The sequence below is a fragment of the Nannospalax galili genome, unplaced genomic scaffold (genome assembly GCF_000622305.1).
Source record: "Nannospalax galili isolate Female #2095 unplaced genomic scaffold, S.galili_v1.0 scaffold173, whole genome shotgun sequence".
NCBI classification, from domain to species: Eukaryota; Metazoa; Chordata; class Mammalia; order Rodentia; family Spalacidae; genus Nannospalax; species Nannospalax galili.
Genome location: NW_008334442.1, coordinates 5,029,180 through 5,048,999, shown reverse-complemented (window position 1 = coordinate 5,048,999; position 19,820 = coordinate 5,029,180). Strand labels below are relative to the sequence as shown.

Below are 19,820 nucleotides of genomic sequence, written 5' to 3'. Positions count from 1 at the left end.
AACTGGAAGCATTCCCATTGAAATCAGGAACCAGACAAGGCTGTCCACTCCACTTCTCTTTAACGTAGTGCTTGAAAGTCTTGCAAGAGCAATAAGAGAAGAGCAGGAAATTAAAGGAGTAATAATTGGAAAAGAAGAGATTAAATTATCCCTTTTTGTAGATGACATGATATTACATCTCAGAGATGCCAAAAATTCCACCAGAAAACTCCTACAAGTTATTAACATGTTCAGTAAAGTGGCAGGTTACAAAATTAACCTACAAAAGTCTGTAACCTTTCTCTATACGAATAACAAGCAATCAGAACAAGAGCACATGGAAACACTCCCCTTCACAATAGGTGCAAAAAAAAAAAAATATCTCGGAATAAACCTGACCAAAGACATCAAAGAGCTCTACAATGAAAATTTTAAATCTTTAAAGAAAGAGATTGAGGAAGATATCAGAAGATGGAAGGACCTCCCATGCTCATGGATTGGAAGAATTAATATTGTGAAAATGACCATCCTACCAAAAGCCATTTGTAGATTCAATGCAGTGCCAATCAAAATCCCCATGGCATTTTTCGCAGAATTGGAAAAACCATCCTAAGATTCATATGGAAGCACAGAAGACCTCGGATAGCCAAAGCTACCCTGAGCACTAAGAACAATGCTGGGGGGATTATTATACCAGATACTAAACTGTATTCCAGAGCCATAGTCATAAAAACCACATGGTACTGGCACAAAAATAGACCCATAGATCAATGGAACAAAATTGAGACCCAAATATGAGTACATTCAATTTCAGTCACTCGATATTTGACAAAGGGGCCAAGAATATACACTGGAGGAAAGACATCATGTTAAGCAAACCGTGCTGGCAAAACTGGATTTCCATGTGTAGAAGAATGAAACTAAACCCCTATTGTTCACTTTGCACAAAAGTCAACTCCAAATGGATCAAAGACCTTAATGTGAAACCTGAAACTCTGAAATTGTTAGAAGAAAACATTGGCAATAACCTACAAGATATAGGTGTAGGAAAGGGGTTTTTAAACCGGACATCAGCTGCCCAGGAAACAAGGTCAAGAATCAACAAATGGGTCCTCATTAAACTCAAAACTTCTGTACGTCAAAAGAAGCAACCAAGGAAATGAAGTGAAAACCCAAAGAACGGGAGAAAATCTCCACCAGAGACATGTTTGACAGAGGTTTAACATCCAGAATATATAACGAACTCAAAAACCAAAGTATCAGGAAAGGAAGTAACCAAATTAAAAGATGGGCTAAGGAACTGAACAGAGAATTCCCTAAAGAAGAAATAAAGATGGCTAAGGAGCATTTTTAAAAGGTGTTCAACATGACTAATAATTAGGGAAATCCATATTAAAAGCACTTTAAGATTTCATCTTACCTCAGCCAGACTGGCTAAGATCAAGAGAGCAAATGGTACCAAATGTTGGAGAGGATGTGGGGAAAGGGGAACACTCATTCATTGCTGGTGGGACTGCAAACATGTTCAACCCGTATGGAAAGCAGTTGAGAACTCTTAAAAAACTACAAATGAACCTACCATTTGACCCAGTTATACCACTCCTTGGCATATACCCGAAGAACTTATCCTATTGCGGAGACACTTGTACATCCATGTTTGTTGCTGCTCTTTTCACAATAGCTAAGAGATGGAAGCAACCTAAGTGTCCCTCAATTGATGAGTGGATAACGAAAATGTGGTTCATTTATACAATGGAATTTTACTCAGCAGTAATGAAAGATGAAATCATGGAATTTTCAGGTAAGTGTATGGAACTAGAAACATCTATTAAGTGAAGTAACACAGACTTAGAAAAAAAAATACCACGGCATATGTTCTCCCTCATATGTGGATCCTATCACAAAATCCTTATAAGTGAATATGTATCCTGACATAACTGCAGTAACTAGGATAATGAAGAGGAACCAGGGAAGTAAAGGAAAAGAAAGACTCTGAAAGAGAAGAACAGTAGAAAATGGGTGTTATCAAAGGAGATATGAATAATAATGTGGTTATTTTAAGGGGCAAGGGGAGGGAAGGTTATATAAAGAACCTAGGTGATAAAGGGAAAGAAGGAGCTCAAGAGAGGTGGGACCATAGGCGAAGGGTATTAGCAAGGGAGAAAAAGGAAAAATGAGGTCACTGTAAATGGGGAAACCATGGATTGAAATTGAAAGGTTAGATAGTGTGAGAGATAAATAATGCCTAGCTAGTTTTAGAAAACTGAAGGGAACCATATTAGGCAAACAACCTACTGACAAATTATATATATAGTCAGTTCAAAGACTGTAATGTATGTCTAGGCAAAGTTTATCTGAGAGCATTTGGTCTTTCTCCAAACTCTATCTACATGTCATATGTTAATTTAAAGTACCAGACTGGTGGAACTAACCTTCTTGGATGTTTAACACTCATACTTTGAGGTCTATACTAATTTGGTCAGGGGGACATAAAGGAGAGTTTTTGCTCCTTGCCCTTCTAGGTTGACTCAGTTCCAGGGTACTATGAGCATCTCTCAAAATGTCCTGTTACTGTGGTGAGTCACCTGTCCTCTTGATCAAGGAGGCCATGGAGACCCCACCAGATGGACCTGAACCAGTGTCCAGTCTACAAAGAGGAGGGTCAACACAGAGGAAGCATTTCCTCCATGCTTCCCAGTGAAGCCAGCCATGGTTGAGAAGGACCTTTGACTTGTCTTCACATAGACGGAACAGGTAAAAGAAAGGAGCCAGGGCCTCCTTCCAAGCCCATGTGACCCCTGAGGAACAGATCCTCAAAGAGCCTTAACAGTAAAAAATAAATTTGCTTATCTGGGCCAACTGTAGGGTCTTAAACACCCAGAAGGAAAGTATAACCAAAGATTAATGGGGTCAATATAATTTTTTGAGTCCATATGTATACCTAAAGGCTACATAACAAGAAACAATGCCAGAGAGGAGATACCTTCCTTCCTTTGAGTTATTGACCAGAGTGGCCCAAAAGACTCCCAGACAGTAATCCATCATAGAACTGGGAAAATTATCAGCAGACCCCAATCTTTTCTAAAGGAATATTGACAGCTAATTGCTGCTAGATGAGGAACAGGTGATCTTTCTAAAACAAGGATCTCTAGATAGGCAGACTAGATTCAGCAGATGGACAAGCACTGGAGAATGCCTGGGGATGTCGACAACACAGTAGACAGTAACAGGGATGACAGAGTATATGGGCTCCACTGTGTGGGAGGGGGTGGCTATGGGAGGGTGCCATTTGGGAAGTGGGTATATCGATGAATAAGACAGTGTGGGATGTTCTGTATCATATACACACAAAAAAATCAACAAATTAAAAAAAGATATATTTGAGGAGGAAGCATAAAAATTTACTTCATGTTAAGTAGTAGATGTGATATACATTACCAGTGAAAGCTACCTGATGACTTTATATCCATTCTCAGGTACTAAGGATCCGAGTATAACTGACTGTGACTCATAATCATCAGATACATAGAGATTAAAGACACATGTGCAAACATCTAAGTATTTGTGGCATTAAAAATGTAGGAAACAGGATATTATAAAATGAAATGGAGATTTTCTTTAAAGGGTAAAAACTCATTCAATTTTATGTTTTACAGGGTTTATACTGAGTTCAATTTTGTATAATTGTATTAATTCAACAGTGAACCTAAAAATTTACAGCCACTTTTGAAAGAGATGTATCCTTGCTCTGGAGTATGTTACTGAATATGTTAAAGTTGTAATGAAATAAATCATGTGGTTATTAAATTTTTAAAAAATTAAAAACATTCTTCAAAGTATAAAAATTTGCTCCTTAATAATTAGTAGATGTGAAAAACATTACCATTGAAATCTACCTGATTACTTTATATCCATGCTCAGATGCCAGGGATCTCAGACAGTAACCGACTGTGACTAGTAATAGTTAGATATATAGAGACTGGAAATGCATGTGCAAACATCTTAGTATTAATTGCATTAAAAATGAATTTTTATGTATAAAACTGTATTTTAATAATGAAATGGAGATCTTTTTTAAAGATTAAAACTTCATTTAATTTTATGTCTTATAGGGTTTATACTGAGTACAATATTGTATAACTGTAATAATTCAACTGTAAACCTAAAAATTTACAGCCAGTTTTGAAAGAGATGAGTCTTAGCTCAGGAAATTGTTATTGAATATATCAATGCTGTTGTAATGCAATGCTTCTCCTAATTATGTGGTTATTAAATAAATAACTTTAAAAATTGTAAAAAAACCTTCTCTGCATACCTTATTCAACATTTATCTGTGTTAATGTGTCCAATTATCTCATTAGTATCAATGTACAGAACCAGAATTATAAGGTCAGAATGTGAGACTTTTTAAAGCTTATCCCATGTATTGTTGAATGGCTTGCAAAGACAACTATACCAGTGTAAATTTCTACAGCCCTCTGTAAGAAGTCTCATGTGCCTCCATCCTAGCTTACAGTATATTATTTTTTTTATAATATTGTCTTTTTTAATGAGCAACACCTGTCACATTAGTTTGCATTCTTATATGTGTGCTTATTGAAATTTCTTATTTTATAAACATAACACTCATATGTTCTGTTTTCACATCAGTTTTTGCTTATTGACTATAAATGTACTTTATATATTAAAGACATTAATACTTAAATTTAAAAAAAACCAAAAATTTACTATGGTGCTATCATGATTTAACTTGTGGAATTCTGAAAACAATGGTTTCAATCTCCCTTTTTAAACTTTTCATATGAAATATTTTCTAGGTTATAAGGACTCATGGAGCTCTGTCCCCAGTGACTTTGCGTTGGAACATAGACTCTGATCTGGATGGGGATCTTGCCATTACCTCTGGCAATGTCACCTTTGAGACTGGGCAGAGGGTTGCCCACATCGCAGTGGAAATATTGCCAGATGAAGACCCAGAGCTGGACGAAGCATTCTCTGTGTCAATCCTCAGCGTCTCCAGTGGCTCTTTGGGGGTTCTTACTAATGCCACATTGACAGTTTTGGCCAGTGATGATCCTTATGGAATATTTATTTTTTCGGAAAGAAATAGACCTATTATGGTTGAAGAAGCAACCCAAAATGTCACATTATCAATAATAAGATTTAAAGGCCTCTTGGGAGAAGTTGTAATCTCATATGCAACTGTAGATGATATAGAAAAACCACCTTATTTTCCACCTAATTTGGCTAGAGCAACTCAGCGAGGAGATTATATATCAGCATCTGGATTTGCTGTTTTCAGAGCTAATCAGACTGAAGCCACAATATCTATTTCCATTTTGGATGATGATGAACCAGAGAGGTCGGAATCTGTATTTGTTGAACTACTCAATCCTGCTTTAGTAGAAAAAGTACAGATTCGTCCAAGTAAGTATCCACTAATATTTTACTATTATTTTAGAGATAAGACTATCAAAATGACAAACTTAAAATTGGATATGATAGAACCCTCTATAAAAATAACAAGTGCTAACATTGAGAACATTGCTTTATAAAGTTTGTCTGTAAAACAACTGCAAGTGCGACTTATTTTTTCCCCTGGAAATCATATTTTAAAAGATAGTTATGTTTTCAGAGTAAATTTTGCAAGCTTTGTGTAATCTATGTGATCCCTAGTGCTGTATTGTTGCTTCAAAATATTCTAGAATCAATCTGGAGAGTTCAAACATACTTCACGTAGCAAGAGTCTGACTTTCACATTGATACACTTCTGAAAGATTTCCTAACCAATAAAAGTTTCTTTATTGGCAAGAAATATGCGTGAGGGGAGGGAAATGGCTGTACCACAGTAAGAAACTGAGAATGTGTGGAATTGTGTAGCCTAGAGTGCAAGGTTCTGAGATCTGTGTGTTACTGTATTCTGCCATATGGATTAAGACCTCTTTGTTTTTTTAACTTTATTTATTTATTTTATGTATATGAGTGTGTTGCCTGCATATATGTAAGTGCACCTGGGCCAAGCAGTGCTCATAGAAGTCACAAGAGGGCCTGGAACTGGAGTTATGGATGGATGGTTGTTAGCCACCATGTGGATGATGGGAATCGAACCCAGGTGCTTTGCAACACCAGCCAATGCTCTTAACTGCTGAGCCATCTCTCCAGCCCAGATTAAGACCTCTTACCAGCAAGTTCATAGGGTGATCCACAGGCTTACTGACAAAAATAATTGTAGATGAGGATTATAGAAGGAACTTTACAGTTAACAAATCTTTAATTTAAAATTTTTTTAAAAATAAAATATCACTAATTTTAAATTTTATTTATTTATTTTTGAGACAGTACCTCCCTGTAGCCCTAGCTGGCCTGAAACTCCCTATGTAGACCAGGCTGGCCTTGATCTCACAGAAATCTGTCTGCCTCTGCCTCCTGAGTGCTACTAGGATTAAAGGCGTGTGCCACCATGCCCGACACTATTCTTTTTTTTTTTTTTTAGATGAGTAAGTTTGTTTTATTTCACTTTGCAGTTTGGTATAGTGCATGCTTTAGAGTCCGGGGTGTGCTTCAGGCAGAGTATACTGTAAAGAATTTCACATTCAAGATTGCTCAGGGCTTCAGGGGAAGGTGTTTCTGATGGACTTTGGCATAGATTGGATGGACCCTTTCACTGTTTCTTAATACCTTTTACCAAGAGCAAAGGAGCCATATGTAAAGTCTCATGAGATACATTAACAGCAGCCACTCAAAGATATATTTGTCTTTCTTTTAAAAATTGAGACTGGAACTTGCTATATAATCCCAGCTGGCATGAGTTTACTATGAATCCCTGGTATGCCTTGAACTATTTGATCCTCTTGCCTCAGCTCCTGGACTAGCTGAGATCTCAGCAGTGCACCACTGTGCCCCACTCAGTAACTCATATTAGTCCAGTCCCAGATTATTCCAGTATTTACCTAAATAAAAGTAAGTTGTTTAAGTTTAATATGTATTTATTATGTCATTCAAAAATGTAATAAGATGTTTATTCAAAGATACATTTTCTTAGTATCTCTATACTAAAATCTTCTAAGAAATGCTCAGATGTTTATGGTGCAGGCGCGCTGGGCGCCCTGGCATGGTGTGCGCAGGCAACCTGGAGAGTTGCGGCGCGGGGATCGGTCCCCTGGTCTCAGCCGCGCGCCCTGGAAGAAGGCGGGTCTGGCCCCCTGCTGGAGCGTTGTCCAGCCGGGTCCCGCCCTTATTTCACCCGTGTACTTTCCTCAATATGCGAGTTCCACCGGCCGCTGGACCACGCGGGAAAGTATGAGGCGGCTAAAGCTGGGTGTCCGTGAGTCGATGACGGAGGAATGCTACCCCCCGGGGAGACTAGATTGCAGGCAGGAGACACAGGACTCAGCCCAGTCAGATTCAGTGTTACAGCTCTTTATTCCAAGTCTCAGTGACCCAGTTCCTGCTCTAGCTCCAGCTCCGCTTCTAGCTCCAAATCATTGAGAAGACTAGGATATTTTTATACTGTAGGGGCATTGGTAAAATCTTTAGCTGATAGGTATTTTGGGGATGCCTCATTTGCATGTGGAAATGGGCTCCCGCCAGGCTGCTAGACTGTCAGACTGCTTGAAAAATCACAGAGGAAAGCATGGTATTTCCAGAGCCAGAGGCCATGTTTTCTATGGCGGCTACTTCAAAGGAGAGTTAGGAAGATGCCAGGTACTCTGCTGAAAGCAGTCATCTGCATATGAAAACCGAGCCCGTGGGCCACCCGGACATGGAGAGACTATGACTTCACAGCAGGGGTCCCCAACAGATGTTAAATTTCCATGTTCACAACCAGATCTTCCCCTCTGAAAACGTATGTCCTAATTTGGTTTCTAAGCATTTCTGAGTGAAGGAGGACTAGTTGTTTCTACCTTCCTTCAACCAAATGAGAGCGTCTTCTCTAAATGCACATCAGTGCCTCAAGTTTCACATCACAGCTCACAAGATCCAGGGCCCCAGCTTATGCATACTACATAGAGTCCGTTTTGACACTGAGGAGAGCTCGTATATGAACCTCCAAATTCTAAAACAAAAGCCTGAAGTCCCATCCAGCCATTTATTGATCATCCTGATTCCATGTACATTTGTATTTAATCTATCTTTCCTTTTTTTCTTTCTTTCTTTTTTTTCAAATTTAATCCCAGTACTTGGAAGGCAGAGGCAGGTGAGTTCAAGGCCAGCCTGGTCTACCTAGTGAGTTCTAGGCTAGCTGGGGCTACAGGAAGGAGACTCTGTCTCAAAAAGACCACACACACACACACAAAAAGATAAAATCACTGTGGAAAACAGGCTCTGCTCAGAGTGTCCAAATAGTTAAACACCTAAGGCCACTACTCTTTTTTAAAGCAAGATCGAAGGTCAGTTATAACAACAGCAAAGAAATTAAAATGCAATATTTTGTCTTATTAAGAATTACAAAAGCCCTTGCTGGGGTGTGGTGGTGCACACCTTTATTCCCAGCCCGGGAGGCAGAGGCAGTAGGATCTCTGTAAGTTCAAGAGTTCAAGGCCAGCCTGGTCTACAGGACAGTTGGGGCTACAGGGAGACCCTGTCTTAAAAAAAAAAAAAAGAATTACAAAACCCAAATTGATTTTCAAGAAACTCACAACTTATTGAAGAGAAAATAAAACCAAAAGCAAGTATTGCATATAACAGTGATTTAGTCGTATTATGGGGATTAAATTTAATAATATATGTAAAAATTAATACAGTGTCTTTCTTATTGCAAGCATTCAATAAATGACCAATTATTAATAGAATGGCATATGGAGAGCACCTTCGTGCTGTTGGGAAGGGAATGGCAACCAACATGCATTTTATAATTGATACATTCTTGGCATTGTGCAACACACTTGTGCAGTTCAGAACAAGCAATGTGTTGGCTAAATGAAGAACAACTGAGTAAAAAATTGATGTGTGTGTGTGTGTGTGTGTGTGTGTGTGTGTGATAGCAACTCCACTTTAAATAGACAAAAGGCAGCGTACAGCCTGGTTAGACCCCAGTGTTCTACTCTGACTATAGTCATCAAGTTTTACAAATGAAAAGAGCAGTGTGGAAGACTGGCCTTTTGTTCCTGGGTTATGGTACAGAACAGGATCCCAGTCATAGTTAACTGAAAGTGATACATCTGTATTGCTGAGAATTTTACATAGGGAGGAAGAAGTGAGGCAAATATTTATAGTATGTTTCTTAGTTATGTCTGACAGGTACTAATATAAGACCTTAGGAAAGTTACTTAACTTCTTTATGCCACTAAGTCCTCATCTGCAGATGTGTGTATCTATGTACGTACGCATGCAATCCAAATATCTATACATATATATGAGCAGACAAAGAAAATATGGTGTGCCTGCACAATGGGATATTATTAAGCTATAAAGAATGAAATCCTGTTTGACAAAATGAATGGAACTAGACAATATTATAAGTGAAATAAGCCATGTTCAGAAATTAAAATGCATCTGGGCATGGTGGCACACGCCTGTAGTGCCAGCACTTGGGAGGCAGAGGCAGGCGGATCTCTGTGAGTTCAAGGCCAGCCTGATCTACATAGTGAGTTCCAGGACAGCTTGGGCTACAGGGAGACCCTGTCTCAAAAAGACCAAAAAAAAAAAATTAAAATGCTTCATAGTTTTATGGGGAAGCTTAGCTAGTTTATTTCAAAGGAAAGAACAGAAGTGGCAGTGATTACTAAAACCTGGGAAAAACAAGACAAGAGGGAGAGGAGGAGGTTGGATAACAGATGGCCAAATACAGTTAGATAGGAGGATAAGTTCTAGTGTTCTGTACTACGAAAGGATGGATATTGTTTGTACCTGCTCTTTGAGCTCAGTTTTATATTGGGATACTGCTTTTTATTTTTATTTTTAGTGCTGGAGTATTTTGCCTGCTTATATGTAGGTGCATAACATGGGTGCAGTGCTCACAGAGTCCAGGATAGGGTGTCAAATCCCCAGGAACTGGAGTTGCAGATGTTTGTTAGCCTCCATATGGGTGCTGGGAACAGAAGCAGCTAGTGCTCTTAACTGCTTAGCCATTTCTCCAGCCCCAGGGATGGCATAATGGAGAACCAGTTGGAAGAGTGTAATTCTGTTCATTATTATCTGTGTTAATGTTTTGTAAGTTGATGATTAATTATGCTTCGATTATTTTCTTTTTTGATAATTTCAAATACTTTTTTTTTTTAAAGACAGGGTCTCCCTGTAGCCCCAACTGGCCTGGAACTTGATATGTAGACCAGGCTGGCCTCGATCTCACAGAGATCCACTTGCCTCTGCCTCTGAAGTGCTGCGATTAAAGTCATGCACTACCATGCCTGACTCAAATACTTCTTTTTTTTAAAAAAAATTATTTTTATTTTATGTACATGAGTGTATTGCCTGCATGTATGTGAGTGCACCTGTGTCGTGCAGTGCCGTGGATGTCAGAAGAGGGTGTTGGATTCCCCTGGAGCCTGGAGTTAAGGACAGTTTGTAGCTGCCATGTGGGTGCTGGGAACCCAACCTGGGTCCTCTGCAAGAGCATTCAGTACTCTCAACTGCTGAGCCATCTCTCCAGCCTCTCAAATGCTTCTTAAGATATTCTTATAGCATAATTGTTCCTTTGGTAAGGATTTTTAATATTTAGTATTCCTAGAATTCATGTTAAAAGAGAACAGAGATTTCCTGTTTAACTTACTTTTGGTCTACATGCGTAGATTAAAGCTGGCATATACTCATTTAAGTGTAGAAGATACAAATAGGAGAATGAGAATGATGTTTTGTTGATGGAACCTTGCTGAGGAAGCTTGATGACTTTTAGTTGGTTCTTAGAAATTTGTCACATCAGCTTTTTTTCTTTCAGTCCCACATTCTCCACGCCTTGGCCCTAAGGTGGAAGCTATAGCCCATCTCATTATTGTTGCCAATGATGACGCATTTGGAACTCTGCAGCTGTCAGCACCAACTGTTCGAGTAGCAGAAAATCATGTTGGACCGATTATCAATGTGACTAGAAAAGGAGGAGCATTTGCAGATGTTTCTGTAAAGTTTAAAGCTGTGCCAATAACTGCAATGGCTGGTAAGAAATGACATCATAGGAGCGGTTGGGTATCTCATAGTGACGTGGCATGTATTCTTTATTAACAGTCATTCAAAGATAAAATTAGGAAATGACAAAAAATTTAGTAGAAAGCAAGAGTACACACACACACACACACACTCACTTTTAAAAAATATTTTATTTTTTTATGTGTATGAGTGTACTGCCTTTATATATGTAACAAGCAATGCTCGAGGAGGTTGGAAGAGGGCATTGAATTCTTCTGGAACTGAAGTTATAGACACTTGTTAGTTGCCACGTGGGTGCTGGGAACCGAACCTCGGTCCTTTTCAAGAGCAGCTAGTGCTCTTAACCACTGAGTCAACTTTCCAGCCCCTCCCACTTTTTTAAATTAAATTTTTTATTGAATATTGTGAATGTCATACAATATATTGTAATCATATTTAGATCCCTTCCCATATCTGTACCACCTTTACCACCTACTCCCCTACAAAGCCAGGTTTGTAACCCCAAATGCCCTACTGTGTGGGTTCATCCACTGGAGCTTGGTTAACCTACCAAGAGAGAGTCTCACCATGAAATGAGATTGACTCTGCTCCTCTCACAGCAGCTTTCATTTGCTAATGTAGTTCCTCAGGTAGGGTCGGGGGTTTCTTATTCACTTCTCCATGTCTCTGTTGGTATTTTGTCTGGCTTGAGCTTATGTGGGACTTGTGCATGCTGTCCCCTTTGCTCTGAGTTCATATGAGCTTCCCAGCTGTCTGGAAGACTATGTTTCCTGTGGTCATCCACCTTGTCTGGCTCTTAAAATCTCTCCACTTACTCTTCCATAGTGATCTCTGAGCCTTGGGAGGCAAAAGGCACAAACACTTTTTTTTGAGATGGCATTTCATGTAGCAAAAACTGGCCTCAAACTCACTATGAGCTGAGGATGACCTGGATCCTCCTGTCTCCACCTCCAGCATGTTAGTATTATAGGCATGTACCACCAGGGTGGGTTTATGTAGTATGTAGATCAAACCTAGGGCCTTGTGAATGCTAGACAAGCCCTCGACCAACTGAGCCCCAATACTTAGTACCATTTTAGCCTCGCTCTGCATCACTTATGTATCTGTGGCACTGAATTTGTTGAATTTTTGAAAAATGATGGTAAAATTACATATAAATTCAAAGTTCTGATGACTGAAATATGCATAATCTAAGGAAAAGAAAACTGTCATTTTCTGAAAGGGATTCATGTGTAGATGACCACTGAGGGAGACAAAATGAGCAGCCATAGATTTCATGACTTTTCTATAGTCTTGTTTCTGGAACCCTTTGTCTTATTCAGTCATTTGTTTATGAAGAACATGGAAAGCAATGTTTAACATTAGCTATTTTCTGTATAAGTGAAATGATTTCATTGTCAAATACAAACATTAGGACTCTACCTTCTTAGTTGTAGTGTTTGGCTTTTTAGGGGTGATTTGCCAAATACCCCTGATAGAACCTTTCTGGTGTTCCTTCATAGGAGTAGGAGTGTGAATGAGTGAGACTTCACACTTGATTTGTAAAATAAGTCATCTGAACACGATTCTTGCTTGAAAACCATAAAATAGGTTTATCTGGTTCCCAAGTGGTGTGTGTGTATGTGTGTGTGTGTGTGTGTGTGTGTGTTTGCATGTTTTGTGGTTAATAGCCCTTAAGATGTGTGGCTGCCTCTAGACAACCTTCTATATTGACAGGTGGTACAGTGATTTGCCAATGTTTGAAGAAATTAGCTTTGAGGATGCTTTAGGGAGCATCCCTCCTTTTCCTACTCGAAACCTCAGCAGCAGCTTTCAATCCAACTTTGTAGGAAACTCTGTGTCCAGCTATGTTAGTGAGGATGAGGAAAGACTTCTGTTACCAAACATACTTTTCTAGTTTCAAAAAGTGAAATTTTTCTTGTGTCAAAGAAATGTGGTTAACATCTCAAAATGTTTCTCCAAGCATATCTATAAGGTTTGAAAATAGTATTTCCCTAGTATGTGGAATGCTTATTTTGAAACAAGTCTTCCCATTTTTCTTTCTGTCTTTGCAGGTGAAGATTATAGTATAGCTTCATCAGATGTGGTCCTGCTGGAAGGGGAAACCAGTAAAGCTGTGCCAATATATGTCATTAATGACATCTCCCCTGAGCTGGAAGAAGTTTTTCTTGTGCAACTGCTGAACGAGACAACAGGAGGAGCCAAACTAGGGTCTTTGACAGAGGCAGTCATTATTATTGAGGCTTCTGATGATCCCTATGGAGTATTTGGTTAGAAAACAACTTTATCTCTTTTGCTCTCTAAGTCACAGATAATGACCTTTTTTCTTTATTTTTAGAGACTTAAGATTTATTTGACCAAATGTTCCTTTTTAAAATTTTTATTTATTATTTTTATTTTATGTGTGTGAGTATATTGCCTGCATGCATGTAAGTTTACCCATGTTGTGCAATGCCCATGGAGGTCAAATGAGGGCGTTGGATTCCCCTGGAAGTGGAGTAACAGAGGATTGGTAATCACCATGTGGGTGCTGGAAATTGAACTCTGGTCCCCTGCAAGAGCAACCAGTGCTCTTAACCGCTGAGTCATCTTTCTAACCCCCCCCAAGTATTCTTTTTATATGTATTTTTACTGATATATGAGACTCCTGTACAGAATAACTAGCAGAGATTAGTAGTTACTTAAAGAAAATAAATCACCTTTCAACATTGAGATAGAAGTCATAAACTAGTTGCTTTTATGCCATGTCTGGCTCTTAGATGTGTTCTGTGAATTTTTTTTTTCTCAGATGTTTGGAGATAAGGTCTTTCTACCTGTGATGACTAGGGCTCTCCTGGAACTTGTGATCCTCCTACCTTAGCCTCTTTAGTCCTGGAGTGATTGGCATATGTCATCATGCCTGACTTTTAGTTTTCTGTAATTGTTTTTTTTTTTTTGGACAGGGTTTCCCTGTAGCCACAGCTGGCCCAGAACTCACTATGTAGACCAGGCTGGCCATGAACTCACAGCTATCTGCCTGCCTCTGCTGTAATTCTTTTAAATCAATTAATTTGCAAAATTTCCACTCAAATTTGGATCGTTTGACTTTCTGGATAAGCAGGAAAATCTGGCAAAATTGCACCCCCTTCCTATATAGTATCACACAGGGGAGCAAAATAGTAACTATCTCTTTGACTCAGGCTGGCTATGTGCAGTCAGCTGTAATTCTCACTGGGTTTAATTTGATTCATGTGTGGCACAGGCCTGGCCCCTGTAGACATCTGCTTTATGATTTCTGCTTTTATCACAATAAAAAATTAGTGGGAAATTTGCAGTCCTGTCCAGCTTGTGTGACAGCACACTGTCATAGCTGCTTAGGGTTGCTGAAGGGGAGAATCTCCATTCTCTTAGTTGGTCCTAGGTTATCTCAGTTTCACTTTGTATCTGAATTCAACTCTTCTGTCTGCCCTTCAGGTTTTCAGATTACTAAATTTATTATAGAGGAACCTGAGTTTAACTCAGTGAAGGCAAACCTGCCAATAATTCGAAATTCTGGGACACTTGGCAATGTTACTGTTCAGTGGGTTGCCACCATTAATGGACAGCTTGCTACTGGCGACCTGCGAGTTGTCTCAGGTAATGTGACCTTTGCCCCTGGGGAAACCATTCAAACCTTGTTGTTAGAGGTCCTGGCTGACGACGTTCCGGAGATTGAAGAGGTGAGAGGACTGGGTAGTATAGAATGATCTGTAAACTGTGCCTTGTCTTATAGTAACTAGAGCAAAGGGCTAGAGGGCTGTTGCTGTGAGAATGCCAAATGAGTAATTTCTGTAGGACTCTCCAGAATGTCATTGTGAAGTCTAGTCTTAGAATAAATAGAAGCGTGCACACAGGACAGGTTGCTGGTTTATGATCTTTTGTGTGCTGTTACATTGCATTTTTCAATATTTTTATATTTTATACCCTTCTGAGTGTGAGCCAGTTGTAATTAAGTGTAGATTTGATTTTCTACCCATTCTTCTGTTCTTCATCTATTATAACAAATACAGCTCTGTTTTCCTGATATTTTTCATGATGAAGAATAATATGGCAAATAAAAATAGTATCAATTGAAAAGTTAACTCATCACTAACCTATCAGCCATTTAACTTTATTTTATGAAACTCACATATTATTGAAAGCTGGATCTCATATAATTTCTTCTAATAGCATTTTAGTAGTATTTTATAGAAATCTGTAAAATTTATTTTAAAGGCTAATTGTCATTATTGACTTCTAAAATATTGTTATTAATGTGTGTGAGATAGTTTTCTTCTTTCTAAAGTTAGATGGCAGCATACAATGAGTTTTTGAAGTTTTGTTATTAATTACTATTTAAGATAATGTGGGGAGTAGAACCAAACAATTAAATGGATATGCTATATTTTTCCTAGATAAGAAAGGTGCAGGTTATGTAACTCATGTTATTGGAAATTTAAACATAAACAAGAGTTTTAAAATGATACATATGATTTATAAGTAACTATCAAGAGATTTAAATAGCCTATGTCTATTCCTTATGTATTATTACATGTGCTCTCTTATTAAATGTTGATAATGGATTATTCTGTTACATGTTGGGTTTCAAAGTGTAATTGGGAAGGTTTCTTTGAATCCATTTATATTTCTTTGCATTTTGTTCTTAGGCGAAATGCTTTTTTTTCCCCTGCATCATTCTTATTTTAATTTCAGAACTGGGATGCTGTTAAGGAAGTTTTCACTGTATTTTTAGGTTATCCAAGTCCAACTAACTGATGCCTCTGGTGGAGGTTCAATTGGTTTAGACCGAGTGGCAAATATTGGTATTCCTGCCAATGATAACCCTTACGGTACAGTAGCATTTGTTCAGTCGGTTTATCGTGTTCAAGAACCTCTGGAGAGAAGTTCCTGTGCTAACATAACTGTCAGGAGAAGGTATATTTGATGGCTGTCGCATCTGTGGGAGTGGGACTATGGATTGCGGGATGGATCTTCCGTACCTAAACAACTTAGAGTCAGTGCTTTTTATCGATTGTAACTTATTTAATAGGTTATAATAACTTGTTGATTCAATTATGTGTATTGATAGACTTTATCATATTTATAAATATTGTTAATGAAATGAATAATGGCTTTTACATCACTGTGCTTTCTAAGTCCCCCCCCCCAAATTTATTGCTTTAATCTGTAGTCCATTAGAATTAGAACTTTAACACTGCTTGTTTTTAAATTAATAAACAGTTACTGCCTCGAGGGGTAGATTTGTAGGATCTGCTTTTCCTTCCTTCCTTCCTTCCTTCCTTCCTTCCTTCCTTCCTTCCTTCCTTCCTTCCTCCCTCCCTCCCTCCCTCCTTCCTTCCTTCTTTTTTATTTTATATTTATGGTATGTTTTGCCTGCACATGTGTAAGTTCACTCATGTCATGAAATGTCCATGGAGGCCCGAAGACAGTGTTGAATCACCTGGATTTGGAGTTATAGATGGTTGTTAGCCATCATGTGAGTGCTGTGAACTGAACTCGGGTCCTTTGCAAGAACAGTCATTACTCTTAACCTCTGAGCGATATCTCCAATCCCTTGTATTTCTTTTGTAGGGAGCATAGTGTTCACCTAGTTCCTTCAGAAATAGAGTATGTAGGGTTGAGGGACTTTGTGGCAAAATAGTCACATTTCTTTCTAAATGTGCTCATGTTGTTGTTATTGTTATTTTGTTTCAGTGAAATCTACTAGTAAAAGTTTTGTAATTCTGTTTGGAAATTGTGAAATGGATACCACTTACCTACCTTGCACAATGTTTTCATAGCTTGATTAAAAGTTAGCTGTGCTGGGCATGGTGGTGCACGCCTTTAATCCCAGCACTCAGGAGGCAGAGGCAGGCAGATCTCTGTGAGTTCAAGGCCAGCCTGGTCTACATAGTGAGTTCCAGGACAGCTGGGACTACAGGGAGACCCTGTCTCAAAAAGATCAAAAAAAAAAAAAAATTAGCTGTGTTTGGTTGCAAACAAGGAAGCTTAGCTTGTATTAGGCAAGGCTGAAAGACAATATGATTAAGAAATATGGTTGTGTTTGTACTCATGCTTCAAACATGACCAGAAATTATTATTCAAAACTATAGACCTTCTACTGCTCTTATCTGTGCATAACTCACAAATCACTCTGAGTGTTTAACCTGTCTTTCAATTATCCCTCCACCTTTTAGCGGAGGACACTTTGGTCGGCTCTTGCTGTTCTACAGTACTTCAGATATTGATGTAGTGGCTCTTGCAGTTGAGGAAGGTCAAGATTTATTGTCCTACTATGAATCACCAACTCAAGTGGAGCCCAACCCGCTTTGGAGAACTTGGGTGAACGTCTCCGCAGTGGGGGAACTGCAACAGACGTGTGCCACCTTGTGCCTCAAAGAACACGCTTGCTCAGCGTTTTCAATTTTCAGTGCTTCTGAAGAAGGTCCACAGTGCTTTTGGATGACATCATGGGTCAACCTAACTGTCAACAGCTCAAATTTCTGGACCTACAAGAAAAACATGACTAGGGTAGCATCTCTTTTTAGTGGTCAGGCAGTTGCTGGTAGTGACTATGAGCCTGTGACAAGGCAGTGGGCCCTGATGCTGGAAGGTGATGAGTTTGTGAATCTCACGATTTCTGTACTTCCTGATGATTTTCCAGAGATCGATGAAAGTTTCCTGATTTCTCTCCTTGAAGTTCACCTCCTGAACGTCACAGCCAGTTGGAAAAATCAGCCGACCATAGGACAGCCAAATACTTCTGCGGTTCTCATAGCCCTGAATGGTGATGCCTTTGGAGTGTTCATTATCTACAGTGTTAGTCCCAACACCTCAGAAGATGGCTTATCTGTGGAAGTGCAGGAGCAGCCACAAACCTCAGTGGAGCTGGTGATCCACAGGACAGGAGGCAGCTTAGGGCAGGTGATGGCTGAATGGCGTGTTGTTGGTGGAACAGCTACTGAGGGTTTAGATTTTATAGGTGCTGGAGACATTCTTACTTTTGCTGAAGGTGAGTCATAGAACAAATAGATTTCAGTGCTTCTTTGTAATCAGTTGTCATATTAACATTTTGTTGTTGTTGTTTTGATACAGGGTCTCCCTGTTTCCCCAGGTGGCCTAGAACTTGCTAGGTAGACCAGGCTGGCCTGGATCTCATGGAGATCTGCTTGCCTCTACCTCCCACGTGCTGGGATAAAAGGTGTTTGCCACCACGCCCAGCTTAGAAACTATAGTTTTAACCCTACAGTTTTTTGATTGAAAAAGTTATATGTGTATTCATAAGAACCTCAGAATATATAGTAGAATAAACATTAATAATTCCATGCCTTAGACAGCTTATTGCATTTGTTTGTATTTTAAAAATTTTAATGCTTTTATACATGATTATTGTTTTTGCATGATTTCCATCTCTCCCAGTCCCCTACTAACTCCTCCTCCTGTATCCCCCCCACTCCCTCTCAATTTCTTGCCCTCGTCTTTATTATTGTTACACACACACACACACACACACACACACACACACACACACACGCACACAGAGTTCACTCATTGATATTCCTGTGTAGGGCTACCCACTTAGAGTTAGATATCCTCTTAGGGAGCTAGTCTTGGAGAAAACTGATTCTCCCTTTCCAGCATCCATCGGTTGCCTGTAGTTCTTCATCTTGAGGTTAGATCCTGTGAGATTTTCCCCATTCACCTTGGCATGACAACTTGTTTTGTCATTATGCAAATCTTCTTAGACTAACATACTGTGGAGATTTCACTGATGCAGCTTCCCTATCACGTCTAGAATGCATTAACTAGTAGCAAGTATCTTGTTCCTGTCTTTTAGATTCTTTCCACCCCTTGTTCTATAATGTTCTCTGAGCTTTAGGTGTAGAGGTTGCATTGTAGATGTGTCACTTAGGGCTGGACACCTCACAGCTACTTATTCTCTACATTTGACTAGCTGTGGAGCTTTGTAATAGTCTCCATCTGTTGCAGGAAGCTTCTTTGATGAATGGTGAGAGGCATACTTTTCTGTAAATATAAAGGTACATATTTAGAAAGGAGTAAGAAATTACCTTGATCTAGGGAAGTGAGAGAAGTACGTTTTTCTCCAGGGTCTATGACCTCTCCTGTTATGTGTACTTGGCTATGTTTACAGTACCACACATGATTTCCCTACCGTTGAGCAGGCCTTAAGTCCAGTTAGACAGCTGTTGATTACCCTCAGGATAAAAGTGTTACTTCTGTACCAATAGCAATAGCTTACTGGGTTAGTCATTGTGGTTCATAGGCTTTTCAGTGGGTAGGATCATCGATTGATTTTCTCCCTTGGCAACTTGCATAGTATGGTCTGATACTATGAGAGTTGGTCTTCAGGAAGGAGGCTTCCAGGTCAGTTCCACCTCAGTTGCTACAAGTTCTGGGTCTGAAGTATGTCCTATCTTCAGTAATAGGGTTTTACCTTCAAGGTTGGTGTCAAGGAGGCATTTAAGGGCTGTGGCAACAGCCTGTGTTATTTTCTGAGTCTCTGGACTACCCTGACCAATAATGCAAAGCCCATCCCTGGCACTATGATTTTGGCTATATAGCCATCAGCTATGCACCTGCACTCACATTTATTTTATGTGTGTAGTACTTAATAAGCCTACTGAAAAGTACACATGTAATATAAATCTGTATTTTTAATTCATACATTAAATATATATATATACATACATATAATGTACTTAAAATATCTAATAAGCACTGTATTTAAGAATTAAAAATTT

At 39.1% G+C, this 19,820-nt stretch overlaps 1 protein-coding gene across 1 annotated transcript in view; it reads left to right on the top strand.

Annotated features, from left to right (window-relative positions):
• The window catches only part of Adgrv1 (adhesion G protein-coupled receptor V1), a 595,268-nt gene that overhangs the window by 87,027 nt on the left and 488,421 nt on the right, over positions 1–19,820 (top strand). Inside the window, exons 27-32 of the mRNA XM_008829347.3 lie at positions 4,797–5,406; positions 10,856–11,071; positions 13,116–13,331; positions 14,515–14,759; positions 15,812–15,993; positions 17,256–18,070. Of these exons, the coding sequence (XP_008827569.1) occupies positions 4,797–5,406; positions 10,856–11,071; positions 13,116–13,331; positions 14,515–14,759; positions 15,812–15,993; positions 17,256–18,070 (2,284 nt within the window). The remainder of the gene's footprint in view (positions 1–4,796; positions 5,407–10,855; positions 11,072–13,115; positions 13,332–14,514; positions 14,760–15,811; positions 15,994–17,255; positions 18,071–19,820) is intronic.